This window comes from Crocuta crocuta, unplaced genomic scaffold, assembly GCF_008692635.1.
Source record: "Crocuta crocuta isolate KB4526 unplaced genomic scaffold, BGI_CrCroc_1.0 scaffold253, whole genome shotgun sequence".
Lineage (NCBI taxonomy): Eukaryota > Metazoa > Chordata > Mammalia > Carnivora > Hyaenidae > Crocuta > Crocuta crocuta.
In genome coordinates, this window is record NW_027529451.1 from 2,911,714 (window position 1) to 2,931,260 (window position 19,547).

Consider the following 19,547-nt stretch of genomic DNA (forward strand, 5'->3'; position numbering starts at 1 on the left):
AATTTTTATTAAATCCAAATTCTTTGGAAATGTGTAAGAGAATCAAGAACTTCTAAAAAGAAAAAAATACTTTATTATACTTAATTATCATTCTTCATGCCAGTAAGTATAGTTCTCAGTTGACCCCAATCTTAACACTTACTTCTCCATGATGGTAAGCAGACATCTCAGCAACAGATCCAGCCAACTGGGCAACTTTCACTTCACGCTTATCATTCCTCTTGAAACAGGTAAATAAAACTTTACGTTGGCCTGGCTTAAAGCCTGTTTACAAAAAAAAAACAAAAACAAAAACAAAAAAAACCCTCTTTTAAAAATATAGTTCCAGATATAGTTGCAATGTTTCTTTCAATGTCAACAGTGTTCTATATATTCAAGAGAAAAAAGCAAAAATACAATTTGCTTTTGAAAAATAACTAAAATTGTTACCTGAGATTCTCTAACAAAGTAATTACACAGTAACATTTTATACCATCTCTGTCTATTCCAAAAGTGAAGTACCAAGTAAAAGCCCACCTTCTGGTCTTAAAGAATTGCTCAGTGGCACCAAATCCCTTTCTCAGGAGTTGCCAAACATCCATACACCCAAATGTCAGTTGTAACTAAAGTAGCGACAAACCATCAGTGATCTTAAGAAGTATATTAGGGTATCCCAAGTCAGAAAACCCTTATAAAGAAGAGGTGTGTTATGGCAGTTAAGAATGCAGACTTTAGAATCCCACTAATCTGTATACTCTTCTTAACTTGGCCATTTACCATTTGACTTTTTGCAAATTACTAAGCCAGTAAGTCTCAGTGTCCTCATCAGTGTAATAGAAATAATTACCTTCCTAACAGGGTGATCATAAGGATTACATGAGATAATGCAAGCAAAGCATTCTGCTTCCTTATCATTCTTCTTGCTCTAGATCAGTGAGCATAGTAATAAGCTTTTCAGTGTATGCTAGCTATCATAATCATCGTGGGCCCAGAGCATGGTAGAAACAAGAGGATGACAAAACATGGCCACTTCCCTTGAGAATTTTATAATCTAATTGAGGAGGCAAAATTGACACAAGTAAAATTATAGGCACACAATACTGGGATAAAAGTCTAGGCATCTGAAACCAATTTAGACTGCAGTTTTTAGAGAAGACTTCACAGAAAGGATGTAACTTAAAGCTGAATAACATGGATGGGTAGAACCATCTGCTACTAGCTGAAAACCTAAGGAACACAAAGATCAACTTGCTAAAAGTTATAAAATGAAAATTAAATATTTCTAGATAGAAGACAAAAATCTGCTCTAACTACTGGGTACCAGTTTCTAAATATTTTTTGGTAAGTTAGATAAGGCATTAGGTTTGGGGTACTGAAGTATAAAGGTGTTTTTAAAGTTTTGTCTCAGGGGGTGCCTGGGTGGCTCAGTCAGTTAAGCGTCTGACTCGATTTCAGCTCAGGTCATGATCTCATGGTCAGGAGATTGAGCCCTGCGGGCTGTCAGCACAGAGCCCTTTTGGGATTTCTCCCCACTTTCTCTCTCTCAAAATAAATTAAGAAATCTTTTTTAATGAGTTTGAGTTAAATATTTTAGAACTTATTAAAACCTGATTTTACTTTTTATAAATCTGCAATCAACTTGGGGCAAAACCTTTAAAACTTTGCCTTAAAATTAATTTTCCTAAAAGAACTTAAAATGAGTTTTAAAAGATTCTAAAGATTCAAGGACTATAAAAGATTTCAGTCCTACCAAAGATCTCAAAAACAAATTCAGAATTTTAAAATTCATTATAAGAATGGCTTAGCATACATGAAATTAAAATATACTCAATAACTACATACAAAAGTGAGAAAGATTTTCAAACAAAACCTACTTACCATCAACAAGAGATGGTATAGATCTTTCATTGTCTGAGTTTGAGAAGAGAATCAATTCCTTATTGATGAAATCATTATAAGTCAAATGCTTTGTTGCTGTACCATACAAAAATTGCTAAGAAAAAAGTTACATAGCAATACAGTCATTAGTCCTGTATGACTTTTAATCTCCTTCTTCCCCCCAACCACCACTCTTGATGACTAACCTCTGGTAAGCCATGCAACCTACGCTGTCTCCGGTCTTCCATAAAATTTGTTAACCATTCTTTTCTGTCATCAATCTTCTTCTTACTGAATGCCTGAAAGATTTCAGGTAACAATTTCAAACATTAAAAATTAAATGAATTTCATTATACCATTACAAGTTATAAAGGCAAATAGCTAATTATTAATCTCTCAGAAATTAAGGCTTTTTCAAATATGCTTTTATCAGAGATATACCTGGACAGAAGTCTTTCAATTAAAGAACTCTGAAAGTACAGCATAATTTATGTGTGACTGCGGTGAAGAAACACTAAGATTAACTAGTTTGGGCATTAGAGTTCAAAAGAGACTTATCACAGAAAACCAAGACTAGAAAGAAAGGTAGGGCAGGTAGGAGGATGGATATTAGGAAAAAATGTTTTAAATAAACTTGATTACCAAGGTAATGGCAGCATCATCTTCAGGGCCAGCATATCTAAACAAGATGCGGTGCCTTTCCATATCAGCAAAATACTCCTTTGCTTCTTTAGCTGTACTGGTACCCAACCCTGCAGAATTTAAAAAATAAAGCTGAAAATAATCCAGACAGAGAACAATAAATACTACATGATCTCACTTATATGTAGAATCTAAAAAAGTTGAACTCAAAGAAAGAGTATAAAATGGTAGTTGCCAAGGGCTGGGGAGAGGGACATATGGGGAAAGTTCCATCAAAGAATACAAACTTTCAGTTATAAGGTGAATAAATTCTGTGGATTTAATGTATAGCATGGTGCCTATATTTAATAATACTCTATTATATACTTGAAAATTGCTGAGAGAGTAAATCTTAAACGTTTGTTCTATAAACAGAAAAAAATTAACTATGTGAGGCAATGGATACATTAATTAACTTGACTGTGGTAATCATTTTACAATATATATATCAAATCATCCTGTTGTACATTTTAAATATGTATAATTTTATTTGTCAATTATTCTTCTTCAATAAAGGTAAAAACTTTACATGAATTATGAACATTAATGGCTGTTTAAAACCATTGGGTGAAAAGCTGACAGATCAAGCTGGTAACACCTATAGCAATGGGTCAATTTTAACAAAGAAAAATCAGATATTACATGCCTCTTGACATAAATATACAAAGTCACCTATTAAATATTACTGCCACATAAATCTAATCTAAATCTGTATCAAGCCTCCGATTTAACCACCAATTTTTTTTAACACAAAATAAGGGACAAAGGAACATACTATATATATTTAATAAAATTACAGTGACATGGGGATGAGCACTGGGTGTTATATGGAAACCAACTTGACAATAACGATTTGTAAAAAAAAAAAAAAAAAAAAAAAAAAAAAAATCACAGAAACCAATAGTAGTCAGGACTCAAGCATGTAAAANAAAAAAAAAAACAATAAAAAAAAAAATAAAAAAAAAAAAAAAAAAAAAAAAAAAAAAATGACAGTGACAATCAGCAAATTCAGAATGTGGAAAATTATACAAACAATCCAACCTTTTGAACAAATAAACTACAAGGGGAAAAAAAATGAAAGAGACACAATAAATTACGAGTTAGCAGATATAGCAAATGAAGTACAATCTGTGGACCTTGATTGGATTCTAACAAAAAAATTTTTTTTAATAATTAGGAGAATTTTAACAACAACTGAATAAATATGTAAGGTTAGTAAGTAAAGGTATGATAATGAAATTATGGACATCTTTTGGATGTGGGGGGGAGGAGGGATGGGCATGGAGGAGGACACTTGTGGGGATGAGCACTGGGTGTTATGTGGAAACTAATTTGACAATAAACTATTTGTAAAAAAATAAAAAATAAAAAAAGTTAAATAGGTACAAATGTAAAAAAAAAGAAATTATGGACATCTTTAAAACACTCTTTTAGAGACACACACTAAAGTAATATGGAAATAATATAACATCTGGAAGTTATTTCAAATTAACGGGCAGGCGAGAAGAGTTTTGATAAACAAGATCAGAGATGAGATGGTGACTGTTAAAATGCATGGGAAGCCCATCTTACCACTCTCTCTACTTCTACAAAATTTTCCAAAACAATTCTTTAAAATCAGCAACAGCTCTTTTTGTAGTCTAAAACAAAGTTTCAAATTATTTTATAATGAACTCAAAAATATCTTTATGTCAGTAGTAATGTCACAAAATTTAAGTATTTTACAATACAAACCTTTGTAGTACTTTATTTTCCAGGCTTTCTGGTTTTCTATATGTTTTTTCCACTCATCAAATTCAGGAATACTATAGAAGGAAAGTTCCTGCTTATTTTTGCTAGCCTTAAATTAACAACAACAAAAAAAAAATTAGTTTTCTGCTCTTCTTTAAAACAACAGTATAAAAATAAATTAATGTGAATAGTACCTTCACAATAGGAGTAATGAACTCTTCAAGAAAACCATGCTTCAAAAGTGATGGCCAATTATGATGGATGAAATTAATAAGCAGGCCTTTTATGTGAGAACCATCTTGATCCTAAATAAATGTTAGTACAGAGTGCTATAATAATTTTATGAAATAAAATTATTTACATAACCAAAATTATTTACATAACCAAATTCAAACCAAAGTATGAACACATCACATGCAAAATTCCATTCAAATTTTGGAACTACATTTTATAAAACAGTAAAGATTATCCTTTAGATGATTACAGTAAATATTTTCTTAAAATTCAAATAACAAATATGGCTAGTGATAGACAATCTTCCTGTCATGACAAAATATACTATCATTATATCTTTTATACAGATTTCACTAAAAGAATGATTTAAGGATGGAAATACATAAAACATGGTTATAATGCCACTGAGCAATGAGATGTAGTAATCCACAGAGTACAGGTATTCACAAGTATTCTCTTAATATAAAAACAACTAAATCTTTGCTTAAACTTATATAGCAGCTTTTTCAGTGGAAGATTTTTCTCTACAAATGCTTTTAGTTAGGGTACATGAGACATGCAGTTGGATGCATATGAAAATTTTCCTTTTCAATTTTCTGGTTCTTTCCTAATTACTGACATTTTACTATTCAAGTCCTACTTTTTGCACATCCCAAATTATATTATCATATACAAATATTAACCAATATCCTAAGTGGTTAAGATGGCGGAGTAGTAGGGTATCCTATGCTTTTCTTGTCTCTGGACAACAGATAAATATCAGATCATTCTAAACACCCAAGAAATTAATCTAAGGACAGAGAAAGCAACTGCACAACTCAAGGGAGAAAAGAGTCCACATCATGGAAGGTAGGAGGTGCAGAGACATGTGATTTGGGAGAGAAGAGAATCGCGGGTGTTGCGGAGGGGAGGAAGCCCTGATCATGGAGGGAGGAGGGAGGTGGGGTGATAGAAAGAGACACAGGAGAGAGAGCTCAAGGGAGCAAGTGAGAGCTCGTGAGCACACAGCACATGGGAGTGCACAAGAAAAAAACACCTCCCCAAAACCACTGAAAGGGAAAAAGAGAGAGGCTGATTATTACAAGTTTTTATAAGCAACAGAGCTCCACGTCCGAAGTTAGAGAAGTGTGTGCTTTCTCCAGGGTGGAGGCTGGCAGACACAGTGGTATAGTTGCAGAGAAGGAGGGTAGAGGCCTGAAAGCACACAGCGTAGCCTATGGATCCCCTGGACTGCACTGGGAGAGACAGTTCCTCTTCCTGGAGTGCATTTGGGAGAGGAGGCATTGCATCTCAGAGGACAAGAGTTGGCAGGTGACACTGAGCTGCCCTGTTACAGTTAGCACAGGAGCAGAGTCACCTCTGAGGGCAGCTAACCTGGATGCTGATGGTAACAGAGAGGTCATTTTGTCCTGGCCCATCAGCACTGACGAAATTTAGTGAGCAGCACAGTGCCCACAATGGATGCTTGAAATGTTTACACCAAGCTCCGCCCCTCTGCGCTCTGCAGGTACTTTTTTACTAAGGAAAGTATGCCTGAGAGTCCGAGAAGCAGCACAGCGGGCCCCTCCCCTAGAAAACCAGCATGCCAACATCCCCGTCCCCCCACTGCATCCACCAAGACTACTGACCACAGAGTGCCTTCAGCTCTAAAGGAAATAGGATCTAGCCTGTTGAAACAAACAGACCAAAACATACTTCGTTAAAATTCACCACACACTAGACAAGGTCCAAACACTTCCCACTGAAGCAAGGAGAAACGCTGCAGAGGATTGACCTAAGGGAGAAAAACAGCCAGAACACAAGAGCAGAGTGCATACAGCATACATCAGAAACACTTCCCGAAGTGCCGGACCCTGAACAATATATGATCTCTTCTTACTATAGCCATTACTCTCAGGGCCAGGAACAGTAACAGGCTTTCCTAACACACAGAAGACAGAGACCTAGACAAAATACCAAGACAAAGTAATTCATCCCAAAAGAAAGAAGAGACCAGGGCCAGGGAATAATCAAAACAAAAATAAATAATATGCCTGAAGCAGAATTTAAAACAACAATCATAAGGATACCAGCTGGAATTGAGACAAGCATAGAAGACACCGGGGAGACCTTTACCACAGAGATAAAAGACCTAAAAACTAGTCGATCTGAAATTAAAAATGCTATAGCCGAGATGCAAAACTGACTGGATGTAATGACCACAATGATGCAAGATGCACAGAAATGCACACAGAAGATAAAATTATGGAAAATAATGAAGCTGAAAGGAGGGAAAGAAAAATATTGGATTACGAATGTAAACTTAGGGAACTCAGCAACTCCATAAAGAGTGTTAATTCATATCACAGCAGTTCCAGAAGAGAGAGGAAATGGAGCAGAAGGTTTATTTGAACAAATTATAGGTGAAAAGTTTCCTAATCTGGGGAAAGAAACAGAAATCCAAATCCAGGAGGCACAGAGACAACTCCAATGAAAATCATCAAAAGCAGGCCAACACTAAGACATATCATAGTAAAATTTGCAAAATACAAAGATAAAGAAAGAATCCTGAAATCAGCAAAGGAAAAGAAATCCCTAACCTACAAGGGAAGACAAATAAGTTTGGTTAGCAGCCGATCTCTCCACCAGAAACTTGGCAGGCCAGAAAGTAGTGGCATGATATATTCAACATGCTGAGTGGGGAAAATATAGAGGCAAGAATAGTTTATCCAGCAAGGCTGTTATCCCCTTCTATTGAAGGGGAGATAAAGAGTCTCCCAAGCAAAAATTAGAGTTTGCGACCACTAAACCAACCCTGCAAGAAATATTAAAGGGGAATCTTTGAGTGGGAAAGAAAGACGACAAGAAACAAAGAAACAAAGAACAGGGAAAATCTCCAGAAACGACGACTTTATAGGTAATACAACAGCACTAAATTCATACTGATCAATAATCATCCTGAATGTAAATAGACTAAATGCTCCAATCAAAAAAATAGGGTGTCAAAATGGATTAAAAAAAAAGAAGACTCATCTATACCACCTATAAGAGACTCATTTTGGAACCAAGACACTTCCAGACTGAAAGTGAGGGGAAGGAGAACCATTCATCATGCTAATTGACATCAAAAGAAAGCCAAAGTAGCCATACTTCTATCAGCCAAACTAGATTTTAAACCAAAGACTGTAACAAGGGATGGGAAAGGGCACTATATCATAACAAAGGGGTCTACCCAATAAGAAGATCTAACAATTGTAAATATTTATACGCCCAACCTGGAGGCACCCCAATATATAAATCAATTAATAACAAACATAAACTCATTGACAATAATACAATAATAGAGGATGTTAACCCCCTACCTATAGCAATGGATGCATCATCTAAGCAGAAAATCAATAAGGAAACAGTGGCTTTGAATGACACACTAGACTGGAGGGACATTACAGATTCATCCAGAACATGTCATCCTAAAGCAACAGAATACACATTCTTTTCAAGTGCACATATACATTCTCCAGAACTGATCACACACTAGGTAACAAATCAGGTCTCAACAAGTACAAAAAGACTGAGATCATATCATGATTATTTTCAGACCACAATGCTATGAAACTTGAAGTCAACCACAAGAAAATATTGGAAAGACCACAAATACATGGAGGTTAAAGAACATCCTATTACAATATGAATGGATTAACCAGAACATTAAAGAAGAAATAAAAGAATACATGGAAACAAATGAAAATGAAAACACAACACTGTTTAGGATGCAGCAAAACCGGTCATAAGAAGGAAGTATATAGCAATATAGAAAATACAGCAATACAGACCTAACTCAAGAAGCAAGAAAAGTCTCAAATACACAAACTAACCTCACATCTAAAAGAGCTGGCCAAGGAAAAGCAAATAAAGCCTAAAGCCAGAAGAAGAGAAATAATAAAGATTAGAGCAGAAATAAATGACATAGAAACAGACACATGAAAAGATGCTCAACATCACTCATCATCAGGGAAATACAAATCAAAACCACAATGAGATACCACCTCACAACTGTCATAACGGCTAAAATTAACAGCACAGCAAACAACAGATGTTGGTAAGGATGCAGAGAAAGGGGGAACCCTCTTACACTGTTGGTGGGAAAGCAAACTGGTGCAGCCACTCTGGAAAACAGTATGGAGGTTCCTCAACAAGTTAAAAATAGAACTAGCCAATAACCCAGCAATTGCACTACTAGGTATTTACCCAAAGGATATTAAAATAGTGATATGAAGGGGAACATGCATCCTGATGTTTACTGCAGCACTATCAACAATAGCTAAGTTATGGAAAGAGGCCAAACATCCATCAACTGATGAATGGATAAAGACGTGTGTGTGCGCGTGCACGCACACACACGTGCACACACACACACACACACACCCCGGAGTATCACTCAGCCATCCAAAAGAATAAAATCTTGGCATTTGCTACAACGTGAATGGAGCTAGCATGCATTATCCTAAGCAAAATAAGTCAGTCAGAGAAAGACAAATACACTATGATTTCACTCATATGTGGAACATAAGAAACAAAACAGATAAACATAGTGGAAGGGAAATAAACAGAGAGAGAGGCAAACCATAAGAAATTCTTAACTGCAGAGAACAGACTGAGGGTTGCTGGAGGGCAGGTAGAAGGGGGAGATGGGCTAAATGGGCAACGGGCATGAAGGAGGGCACCTGTTGGGATGAGCACTGGGTGTCATATGTAAGTGATGAATCACTAAATTCTACCCCCAAACCCAACACTAGATATATGTTAACTAGAATTTAAATAAAATCTTGAAAGAAAATTATCGTATGGATTAATCTCTCTTGCTCATAAATTTCACCATTTCCTTTCAACTTTTAGATAGGTTACAACCCCCTAATACTAGATAGTACAATATTACAATGTGTTCTACTCTTCTTATACTTATGCATTTAAAAACATTTAAAATAACCAAAAACGCCAGTTGCCCAATAAATCAGATAATGTATAATATGCTTCACACAAACAGTACCATTAAATGTTTTCCATCCCACCTTTGACGTACAATCATTTTCACTTTTACTTTCCGGAAGCAAGTCTCATGAAACAAATATCAAAAGGGCACTCTGAAAAAGATGTAAGTTTTAAATATGTGGCAACCTTTAAACCAACCTGATCAGTCATAATCATAATTTTTCCATAGCGTAAAGTTTTCAGGGATTCTGCATCATCATAACTTTTCTTGTATTGTAGACCAACTATTTTGATAATATTGTTTATTTCTGCATTTTCCATGATCTGTGCAAAAAGAAAAAGAATTCAGAGTATGTTAAAAGTGTTGAGGGGCACCTGGCTGGCTCAGTCACTACAGCATGTGACTCTTGATCTTGGGGTTGTAAGTTTGAGCCCTACACTGGTTGTAGAGACTACTTAAAAATAAAACCTTTTTTTAAAAAAAGTGTTAAAATACATAAAAAAAAAGAGTCTGAATTTACATTAAAAAATTCAATAATTTTAATAAAGTAATAAAATATCATATATATGTGGAGATATATGGAAGAGAGAGAGAAAGAGATACCTGTTTATGCGAAGCTTCTCGGACGTTAAGAATTTTTCCCCTAAGTGGAAAGACTCCGTATCTGTCTCGGCCAATCACACCTAATCCCGACACAGCCAGCGATTTGGCAGAGTCTCCCTCTGTTAGTATCAGTGTACACTCCAGGGAATGTTTGCCACCTGAGAGGTATTAAAAATGACATATATTCTAAATTCCTCAATTTTACCAATGAAAAAAATGAAGCCAGAAAAATTAATAATTATAGTGATGACAGTAAGACTGTAAGAGTAACATGATATATTAGTAGAGTTTAAATACTAATAGTATAGTTTAAATATTAAGTATATTTTATTGAATTCCTATTCTGAGGAAATTGATAATATGTGATGCATGTGACAATTCTAATGAAGTAAAATTAAATTCTGAACATGAAATCATATAGTCTAACTACATGTGGAAAATGAATACTTTCTGTAACTGGATAAATAAAAATTTAAATCAAAATCTTAAAAGAAAATCTGAACCTTACCAGCATCATTAGCATCATCCAGCTTGGGAATACCTTTGATTTTACTATACTTTACTGATGAACACTTCTTGTTCAGCTGAGTCTGAGCTTTAAATTTCACCCAGTTCAGAATACTTTCTACAATGCCACAGTTAGAGGCCTAAAAACAAAGAACAAGCCAGAAGTTCATACATTTAGCTACAGCTACCGTAATACTTGGAATCTGTGCAGTTATATAGGCAAACAATAATGGTGATGATAATAATGATACATGCTAGTAAATTTTACTCTAACTTAGTAAAGCTAACTCAGGCAGCCATACACAATAGCCTATTATACAGAAATGTAAACGTGAATAAAGGGCAACTTTCCTAAATATGAAAAAACTCTTTTATAACAAACTCAATGAAAAACACAAATAGCTTTTGTTACAAGTTAATTTTGTTAAATTAACAGGTAAAACCTGATCCACCATAAATTTAGTAGCTGGGAAATTCTAGACACTGACATTTCTTGTATCCTTCAAAAATACAAATCTTGAATTCACCATGACAAAAACTATTAATACATAAGAAACATTACAATGAATTCAAGAACTTATAAATAGTCCTCATTCTTTAAAAAATTTTAGCAACAAGGACTCCAACATTATATATTGTATGTCACCATGGAGTGAGTCAATGTGGGACAAGATGTTAACACAAAAAGAAAAAAGTGAAGAATCTCCAAGTTGGAGCTATTTATTTTTTCATTATCCTGAAAAGTTTGTTTCAGGTATATGAAACAGCTTTTTGGAATGTTTGAGATATAAAAAGAGATGGACTATGCTGCCAAATTTAACTTAATCCTCTCAAAATGAAAAAGTATAAAATCTAAAATCAAATCACTTCATAACGAATGTTATATAAGGGCAGAAATTTGCAGAAGCATTAATGCAAGGTCCCTTGTATTCAGAATTCATTATTAGATCCAAAAATACTATTTCTGCAGACTTTATGCTAGAACCTGAAAAACAACTTTTGTTTTTGTTTGTGAGAGCCTGCCTTTGAATTTCCAATATCAGAATATGATAAATAAGTTATTTCCATGGCAATAGCGTGGCACTCCTCCACCAAACTATAAACTTCCAAAGAGGAGGGGCTGTGATTTATTTACCTTTACATTCCTAGTGCAAATATAAAGGTACTTCACACATGCTTCTTTAATATATGTTTACTGATAGTAATGCAGAACAAGGGAAGTGAAGTAAATCTTGCTGATATACAACAGATCCTGAGAGATTATTAACAGCTACCAGGCTCAGTTAAAAATCTAAGATTATTTATTTGTACTCTCACCTAGTTTCAGAATGGTTAAAGTAGTCTAAATAAATATCGGCAAAGTAAAATGAAATTGTAAAATATGTAAAATACAGTAAATTTTATACTATGCACAGGTTACAACTTTTTAAAAAACTATATAAAGGTAAAAATCAGTATATGAAGGTGAAAGGAGTAGAAAGAATGAAAGCAAGAGTCTTATAAGGACCTATCTACATTTGTTTAGAAGAAAATCTGGCTGCATAATGACCAATAAAGAGCTAAAACACAATTAGTTACAGGATTTCCTAATTTTATTCTTGGCAAAACAACCTACTATTTTACAAAACAAAGTCTATCTTTAGCAGTTTTCAGAATTAAGCCATTAGTTTGCAGGATAAGTGCCTATGCCCACAGTTAATGTAAGAGACAAACTAATCACAAATAGAATAAAGAAATCAAGAAAACTACTCAATCAACTCGCAATAAAAATACACTGAAAAATAATACAAAGTTTACTCACTGCTTTAAAAAATTTTTCTGACAGCTGGCATTTTGACCCAAAACTTTTGGGCTGTAGAGTCATGTTTTCCTTAGTCTGAGAATCAAAACTTGGATTTTCGATAAGGCAATTAATAAAAACCCATATATGATTTTTTACCTGTTGGAAACATACCAAAAATGGTCAACATCAGAATTGATATTATTTAATAATTCAACAGAATATACAGAGCATTACTTACTTGAAATGGTTTTACTGATACACCAGCTTTGTTCTTTTTCTTAACTACTTCAATCAGCTTACCAACAACTTGATCTACTACGTAATCCACGTGACGTCCACCCTAAAAAGGAACAAAAAAACAGAATCCAAAATCATCTATAGTCAGGGTAGCAAAATACTTACATATTCATATTTTACTCAAATGAGCATTTAATCTTCACAACTTTGTGGAGTTAGTATTACAAACCCAATTATGCAGAGGCATAGTATGAATCTCAGAATTACAGAGTTAGGATTTAAAAAATAAGGTATTTTTGGTTATAGGGCCAATTCGACAACAGCATAAAACTATACACAAAGTAAAAACAATTGAATAAAAAAACATGGAAGTGAGAATGAATACTGGTGTGACAGTGGTAACAGAACTCACAAGATTTAAACTTAGGGACTGTAGCAGCCATTGTCAATTGTCTATCCAATGTCTATTCTACCCTTTATTGAAAAACCTCAATTTGTTTTTACCTGGCAACAGGCCCAACTGAAAATACTAACCAATCTAGGAGCACCAATCAGTTAAGTGTCTGATCTCATGGTTCATGGGTTGAGCCCCGCGTCGGGCTCTGTGCTGACATCTCAGAACCTGGAGACTGCTTCTGATTCTGTGTCACCCTCTCTTTCTGCCCCTCCCCAACTTGCATGCATACTCGCTCTCTCTCACGCACGTACTCTTTCTCTTTCAAAAATACTGAATATTTTAAAAATTAAAAAAAAAAGAAAATATTAACCAATCTAGATTCCTTTGCAGCTAGTGGTAGCCACTTGACCCAGGACCCAGGTCTAGCCAGAGATGTTCCTGAGGTCTACCAGATGGGATTTCCAGTTAAACTGTATTCCTCATAAAAAGGGAGAGATTTAGTTGGTATATGCATTTGCCCAGCCCCTTTTTCTCTCCCTAGAACTTGGAACTGAGGCATCTTAAAGGCATGAGAAGGAAGGGGCTTCTGGGTGGCTCAGTCGGTTAAGCGCCCGACTTCGGCTCAGGTCATGATCTCACGGTTTGTGGGTTCGAGCCCCGCATCGGGCTCTGTGCTGACAGCTACCTAAGAGCCTGGAGCCTGCTTCAGAGTCCATGTCTCCTTCTCTCTCTGATCCTTCTCTGCTCATGCTGTGTGTCTCTCTCTCAGAAATAAAAACATTAAAAAAAAATTTAAAAAAGAAAAAGCACGAGAAGGAAAGCCACATACTAAGGATGGCAGAAAAGAAAGTCAGGAAGAGCCCGGTCCCTGATGATACTGTGGAGTCACAGTACCAAACTAAGACTGATGACTCCCAGTTCCCAGTCATAAGAGGAAAAGTAAAACCTCTACACCTTTAGGCCACTGTATATTAGGTTTCTATTACATAGGACAAAAATGCAACCATAACTGATGCAAGATTTGTTGACCTGAGAAAATGACGCTAGATTATAAAAAACACTGAATATTGGGGTGCCTGGGTGGCTTAGTCGGTTAAGCGTCCGACTTTCACTTAGGTCATGATCTCGCGGTTCGTGGGTTCGAGCCCCGCGTCGGGCTCTGTGCTGACTGCCTGCTCAGAGCCTGGAGCCTGTTTCTGTCTGTGACTCCCTCTCTCTCTCTGACCCTCCCCTGCTCACACTGTCTCTCTCTCTCTCTCCTAGAAATAAATAAAATATTTAAAAAAAAAAAAAAAACACTGATTAAAAAAAAAAGTTCAAATTTGAACTAGAGTGACAAATGATCAAATCACTGCTTTAGATTCTATGATACATGTTTGTATTGCCTAAGACTGTATTATGATTGACGGACTGCTGTTAGACGAGAACAATTTCATTTGCTTGTGAAATCCCAAAGCCTACAGAAGAAGGTTCAAACTCCTTAGAATGGCATAAATACGTTCCACAGTCTGATTCCAAAACAAGTTCCTCTCCTACTATTCTTTCTTTTACATTCTAAACTAGGAACATAGAATAAGGAATGTGTCAACATTCTAAATTCATAAAATATAAATGTATTCAACTATAAAGACTAAACATATAAACTTAATGCTCAGCGAATGTTTAAATAAATTATAAGACAGCTATTTTCAGAAAATAAGCTTTCATTTTCAGAAGCCAATTCTGATTTTACAAAAGCAGATTTATGGGTTTTTGTAACCGTTATTGTTGTTTATTTTGTTGTTTTTAATGAAGCACTGTTCTACCACTGACTTGGCAACAAAGCACTAGCATACTTACTTTTGTTGTTGCAATACTATTTACAAAGCTGATTTGCTGGAATCCCTTTTCACTCAATGTGAGACAAACATCCCATCTTTCATTTGCAAGTTCATGAATAACTTTCAGGGCCACTCCAGTTTCATCCAACTTGTCTTTCACATAAAGATCTACATAACTGCGAAATCCATTTACCTATTAATTTGAAAACCAAAAACAATAAACAATCTTATACTGGCAGCTCAACTAAGTGAATGCCATCAGATACTCTTATACTTTTATTTCCCCTCATTCACAACAGCTCTTACTCCTCAGACCCAAACCTTCATAAACTTCCCCCATTCTATTGCTTGACCTCTGCCCTTTAAAAAGGAATTCATTTCCACATGTACTTGATAAAGAGAAGTTATAAACGAACAGCTGGACAGGTAAATTATTATAAAATCTTTCAAAAGTTTGTTTTGAAAACAACAAAGTAGACTTCTAGTTTGAGTCAGACATATAGAAGACTTAAAAAAAATTAAAAAAGAGGGGCACCTGGGGGTTCAGTTGGTTAAGCATCTGACTCTTGATCTTGGGTCACATCATGAGCTCACATCACAGTCTCAATGTTTCTGAGATCAAGCCCGCATCGGGCTGTGCACTGACAGCACCAAGCCTGGCTGTGATTCTCTCTCTGACCCTCCCCTGCTTGCTTATGCGCCACCGCCCCCCAAAATAAAAATAAACTTAAAAAAAAAAAAACTCTTTAAAAAAAAAGAAAAGAAATTTCTGCCCATACAAGAAAATAGCGGGTCAGACAACACATTGATTTTCAAGAACTGTCAAAAACTGAATTCATCGAAAAACTGGTCATCCTGATTCTGAAGAGAAATAGGTGTCTACAGGGACACACAGAATACTAACCAATTTGATCAAGTGAGGCAGAAGCTACCTAATGTCAAGGAAGCCAAAAGGAACAGTAAACCAGAAATTTTGACAAACTGTTGTAGGACACATGTGGACAGTGTGGGTTTGTGATACAGTTGAAGGATGTCATCATAAGGGGTTCCTACACTTACAGGCTCTTCCTCCAGAAACCCCAGCAGGTTCTCACAGGGAAGGGCAGAGAAAATCTAAAGAAAGTTCCCCACCATGGTGCTGCTGGTTAGGGGAAGAGAATAGCGCCACTGGAAAGTCTACCCAGAACTGTCTTCATATTTACCCCCATCCTATCCACAGGAAAAACAAAAAAACAAACAAAACAAAACCTTAATTTGGAGCGGGGGAAGGCTCCTGCTGGAGAGTATTAGGAAAACATTACCATAACAGGAATAAAATGCCACTCAGTCCTCCCTCACCCCACCCCCATCTCACTTAAGGATAGAAAAAGAGGTTTACTTTATAGAGCAGGGAGCCTGAAGAATACTAAATGAGAATACTGGTGGATACTTGCTGCAGGGAGGGAAAGAAAATAAAGGGCAGAGGAAAAGTCTCTAGCTCTAGAGGAGAGGTAGAAACACTTGGGAAAGTGAACCCCCTAAAACACACGCCCAGTGTGTACTCCAAAGTCTTAAGACCCAATCAGATATGAGTATTCCACAACCTACGACGTTAACAGGCCTCTGACACAGTAACTGGGGGTTTTAGTGGCAAGGGCCGCAAGAGACAGACCCTCCTTGAGGGGGCAGCTCCAAGGCAAGGCCCAAAACAAAAGACAAAAACAAGAAAAATTTTAAGTCTCTGGCCCATAGGAACAACAACAAACTTCAACACTGAACAACTACAGCAACAATGAACTATAAACACAACCCACTTCCTGTACAGATTAAACACAAATCCTGACACTGAAATTTACCCTGTATCTACTATCCTATACAACATGGCCAATTTTCAATAGAAGTTTACAAGACATGCCAAAAGGCAAGAAAAATCAGACTGAAAAGACAAAGCAATCATCAAAACCAGACTCAGATGTGTCACAGATGTTTTAACTATCACACAGGGCCTTTAAAATAACTATGATTAATATGCTAAAGGATCTAGTGGAAAAGGTATACTTTAGCAGAAAAACGGAAGGTGTATGAATCAAATGGATGTGCTAAGAATCAAATTCTACTTTCATATCAGAGTAGAAGATATGAAGAATGCCTTTGGCAGGCTCATCAACAGACTTATTAAAGGAAAAAAATACTGAACTTGAAAACAGGGCAACAGAAATTAAACAAACTGAAATACAAAAATAAAACAGTGAATAAAGTAGAGCACAACATCCAGGAGCTTAGGACAATACCAAACTGTATGACATATGTGTAACTGGAATACTAGAAGGAACGAACAGCAAAGAAATATTTGAAGAAATAATGGCCAAAATCTTTTCAAAATTAGTGACAGACACCAAACAACAGATCCAAGAAGTTCAGAAAACAGAATGAAAAAAAATACAATATCAGAAAAACAAAATGAAACCCTCAAATAAACACCTAAGCATATCATATTAGAGAGAGAGAGAGAGAGAGAGAATCTTCAAGTCAGCCAGGGGGAAAAATAAACACCTTACCAACAGAGGAAGAAGGATAAAAACTACAGCTGACTTCTCATCAGAAACCATACAAACAAAAAGACAACAAAATGACATTAAAAGAAAAATACTTTTATCTAATGAAATTCTGTATCATTTGAAATTGAAAAAAAATGCTCTTTCAGACAGACTGGGAGAATTTATTGCCAGACCTATCTACAAGAAATTAGAGCTCTCCAGGCAGAAGGAATATGGTTAAGATCCAAAACTTAAATCTACACCAAGAAATCAGAAGCACTGGAAATGGAATAAATGAAGGTAAAACAGAACCCTTTGTTGTATTTTTAATTATTCTATAACTGAGGGGTTAAAGCAGTTAGATTTAACTATAAGCTGCCCACAAAATTACAAAGCATTTATTATTTTAGAAGACACTTACAGGCAATTTCTTTCCATTAAACATGACCTTGACCCCTTTGCATGAACCAGCCAAATCATAAGCTCTTCTGGTCATGAGGGCCACAATATCCTTGTCAAGTTTTTCCATCTTAAATTTAGACAAATCTGGTTGGAATGTTATGCATGTGTAATCTTCACCATCAAAATGTTTAATTTTGGCTTCAGAAGTTTTCATCATGTTATTCATCCAGGTCTTTAAAAGAAAAAATATTCAAGTATTTCTATAATGCTTCTATATTTCATAATACATAAAGACTCAGCTCATGAAATATAATTATTTACCACAACTACACTCATTTTCCAGCTTCACAATAAACTCCTAAAAACTGATAATATTAGAGATGAAAAAAATTTAAACACTACTATAGTAATCCCCCTTTCTCTATGTTCCAAGACCTGCAACCATGGATAGTACCAAATCCTATATATACTGTGCTTTTTCCTATATGTATATACCTAAGATAAAACTCAATTTATAAATTAGACACAGTAAGAAATAAACTAATTATAATGTACTATAATAAAAGTTATATGAATGTGGTCATCTTCTCTCTCAAAATATCTTAGTCAACCTCCTTGTGATGAAAAATGCCTACATGAGATGAAGTGAGGTGAATGATGTAGGCACTGTGGCCTAGTATGAAGCTACTACTGACCTTCCAATGATATGTCAGAAGGAGGATCATCTGCTTCTGGACCACAGTTTACTGTGGGTAACTAAAACCGTGGAAAGTGAAACCACAGATAAGGGGGGTTGGGGGGACACCACTATATTATAATAACCTCATGTTGAAAATAAGCAAAATGAACTGCACAACGTTATACACTTAAGAAAATAACTTTCAAATTCTTCAACATGACTATTTAAAATTTTACAAAAATAAGTATGATGCTTTTCCTGACAAAGCTATTTTAGCTATGTAAAATTTCAAATTATTTTCAAAAGCCTACCAGAGTAAAATAAAACAGAACTCTGAAATATGAATTTGATTAATCAATGAGGAATTCTTCAAATATGCTAAGTGGATGCATTTCAATTAATCTGTAAGGTTAAGGACATTTTCAGTAATGCTCAACTAGGTTAAAGGAAAAGTCTATTAAATAAAGCACTTTGTTTTCAGTGAACAGGAAAAAGGTTTATGTAAAAATCTACGCATTCTTAAGTCTTTATACTCTATTGATGTGCTTAATGCTTTAAAAAAAAAAAGTTATACAGGCATCATTGCAATTTACCTAAGGTTCTCATTATCTTATTAGCAAAGCAACAAAACACAGTCCAAAAAAAAAAAAATTAGACACATTTCTATCATACCTGCTTAAAACTATGTTTGTATTCTTTGCAAGCGGTTTCTACTGTAAACTTTGTACTGAAAATATTACAAAGTTTTGCACCATAACCATTGCGACCACCTGTAAGAACAATTAAAAGTGAAAGGTTTAATGAAAAGTTTTAGGGAACTTGGTTAACTTATCTACCATAGAGCAGATCAGTTGCAAAATAGTTCCACTTACTGCATTCCCTTAATAATCATAATTGAATATTTCAGAGTTTACTTAGATTTTTTCACTTAGAGAAAAATACAGTTAAGATTTAGCACATGTAATAATATAATTAACACGTATTTTGTAGATTTATTACTCATCACAATTTCAAAAAAAATAAGCTTGCTATCTCCTATAATTAAGTAACTTTATCTGAGTATGAAATCGGAGCTATCAAAATTACTTCTCTATTACAAAGATATAATCGACATCACTTCCTAAAGACTTG

At 35.2% G+C, this 19,547-nt stretch overlaps 1 protein-coding gene across 1 annotated transcript in view; it reads right to left on the minus strand.

The window, feature by feature from the left end:
• The window catches only part of TOP2B (DNA topoisomerase II beta), a 51,900-nt gene that overhangs the window by 23,118 nt on the left and 9,235 nt on the right, over positions 1 to 19,547 (minus strand). Inside the window, exons 6-19 of the mRNA XM_077760755.1 lie at positions 19,089 to 19,186; positions 17,757 to 17,969; positions 14,839 to 15,012; positions 12,604 to 12,705; positions 12,384 to 12,521; positions 10,584 to 10,722; positions 10,076 to 10,233; positions 9,670 to 9,795; positions 4,464 to 4,574; positions 4,273 to 4,378; positions 2,500 to 2,609; positions 2,064 to 2,156; positions 1,858 to 1,972; positions 143 to 264 (exon numbers count right to left, since the gene is read on the minus strand). Of these exons, the coding sequence (XP_077616881.1) occupies positions 143 to 264; positions 1,858 to 1,972; positions 2,064 to 2,156; positions 2,500 to 2,609; positions 4,273 to 4,378; positions 4,464 to 4,574; positions 9,670 to 9,795; positions 10,076 to 10,233; positions 10,584 to 10,722; positions 12,384 to 12,521; positions 12,604 to 12,705; positions 14,839 to 15,012; positions 17,757 to 17,969; positions 19,089 to 19,186 (1,805 nt within the window). The remainder of the gene's footprint in view (positions 1 to 142; positions 265 to 1,857; positions 1,973 to 2,063; positions 2,157 to 2,499; positions 2,610 to 4,272; positions 4,379 to 4,463; positions 4,575 to 9,669; positions 9,796 to 10,075; positions 10,234 to 10,583; positions 10,723 to 12,383; positions 12,522 to 12,603; positions 12,706 to 14,838; positions 15,013 to 17,756; positions 17,970 to 19,088; positions 19,187 to 19,547) is intronic.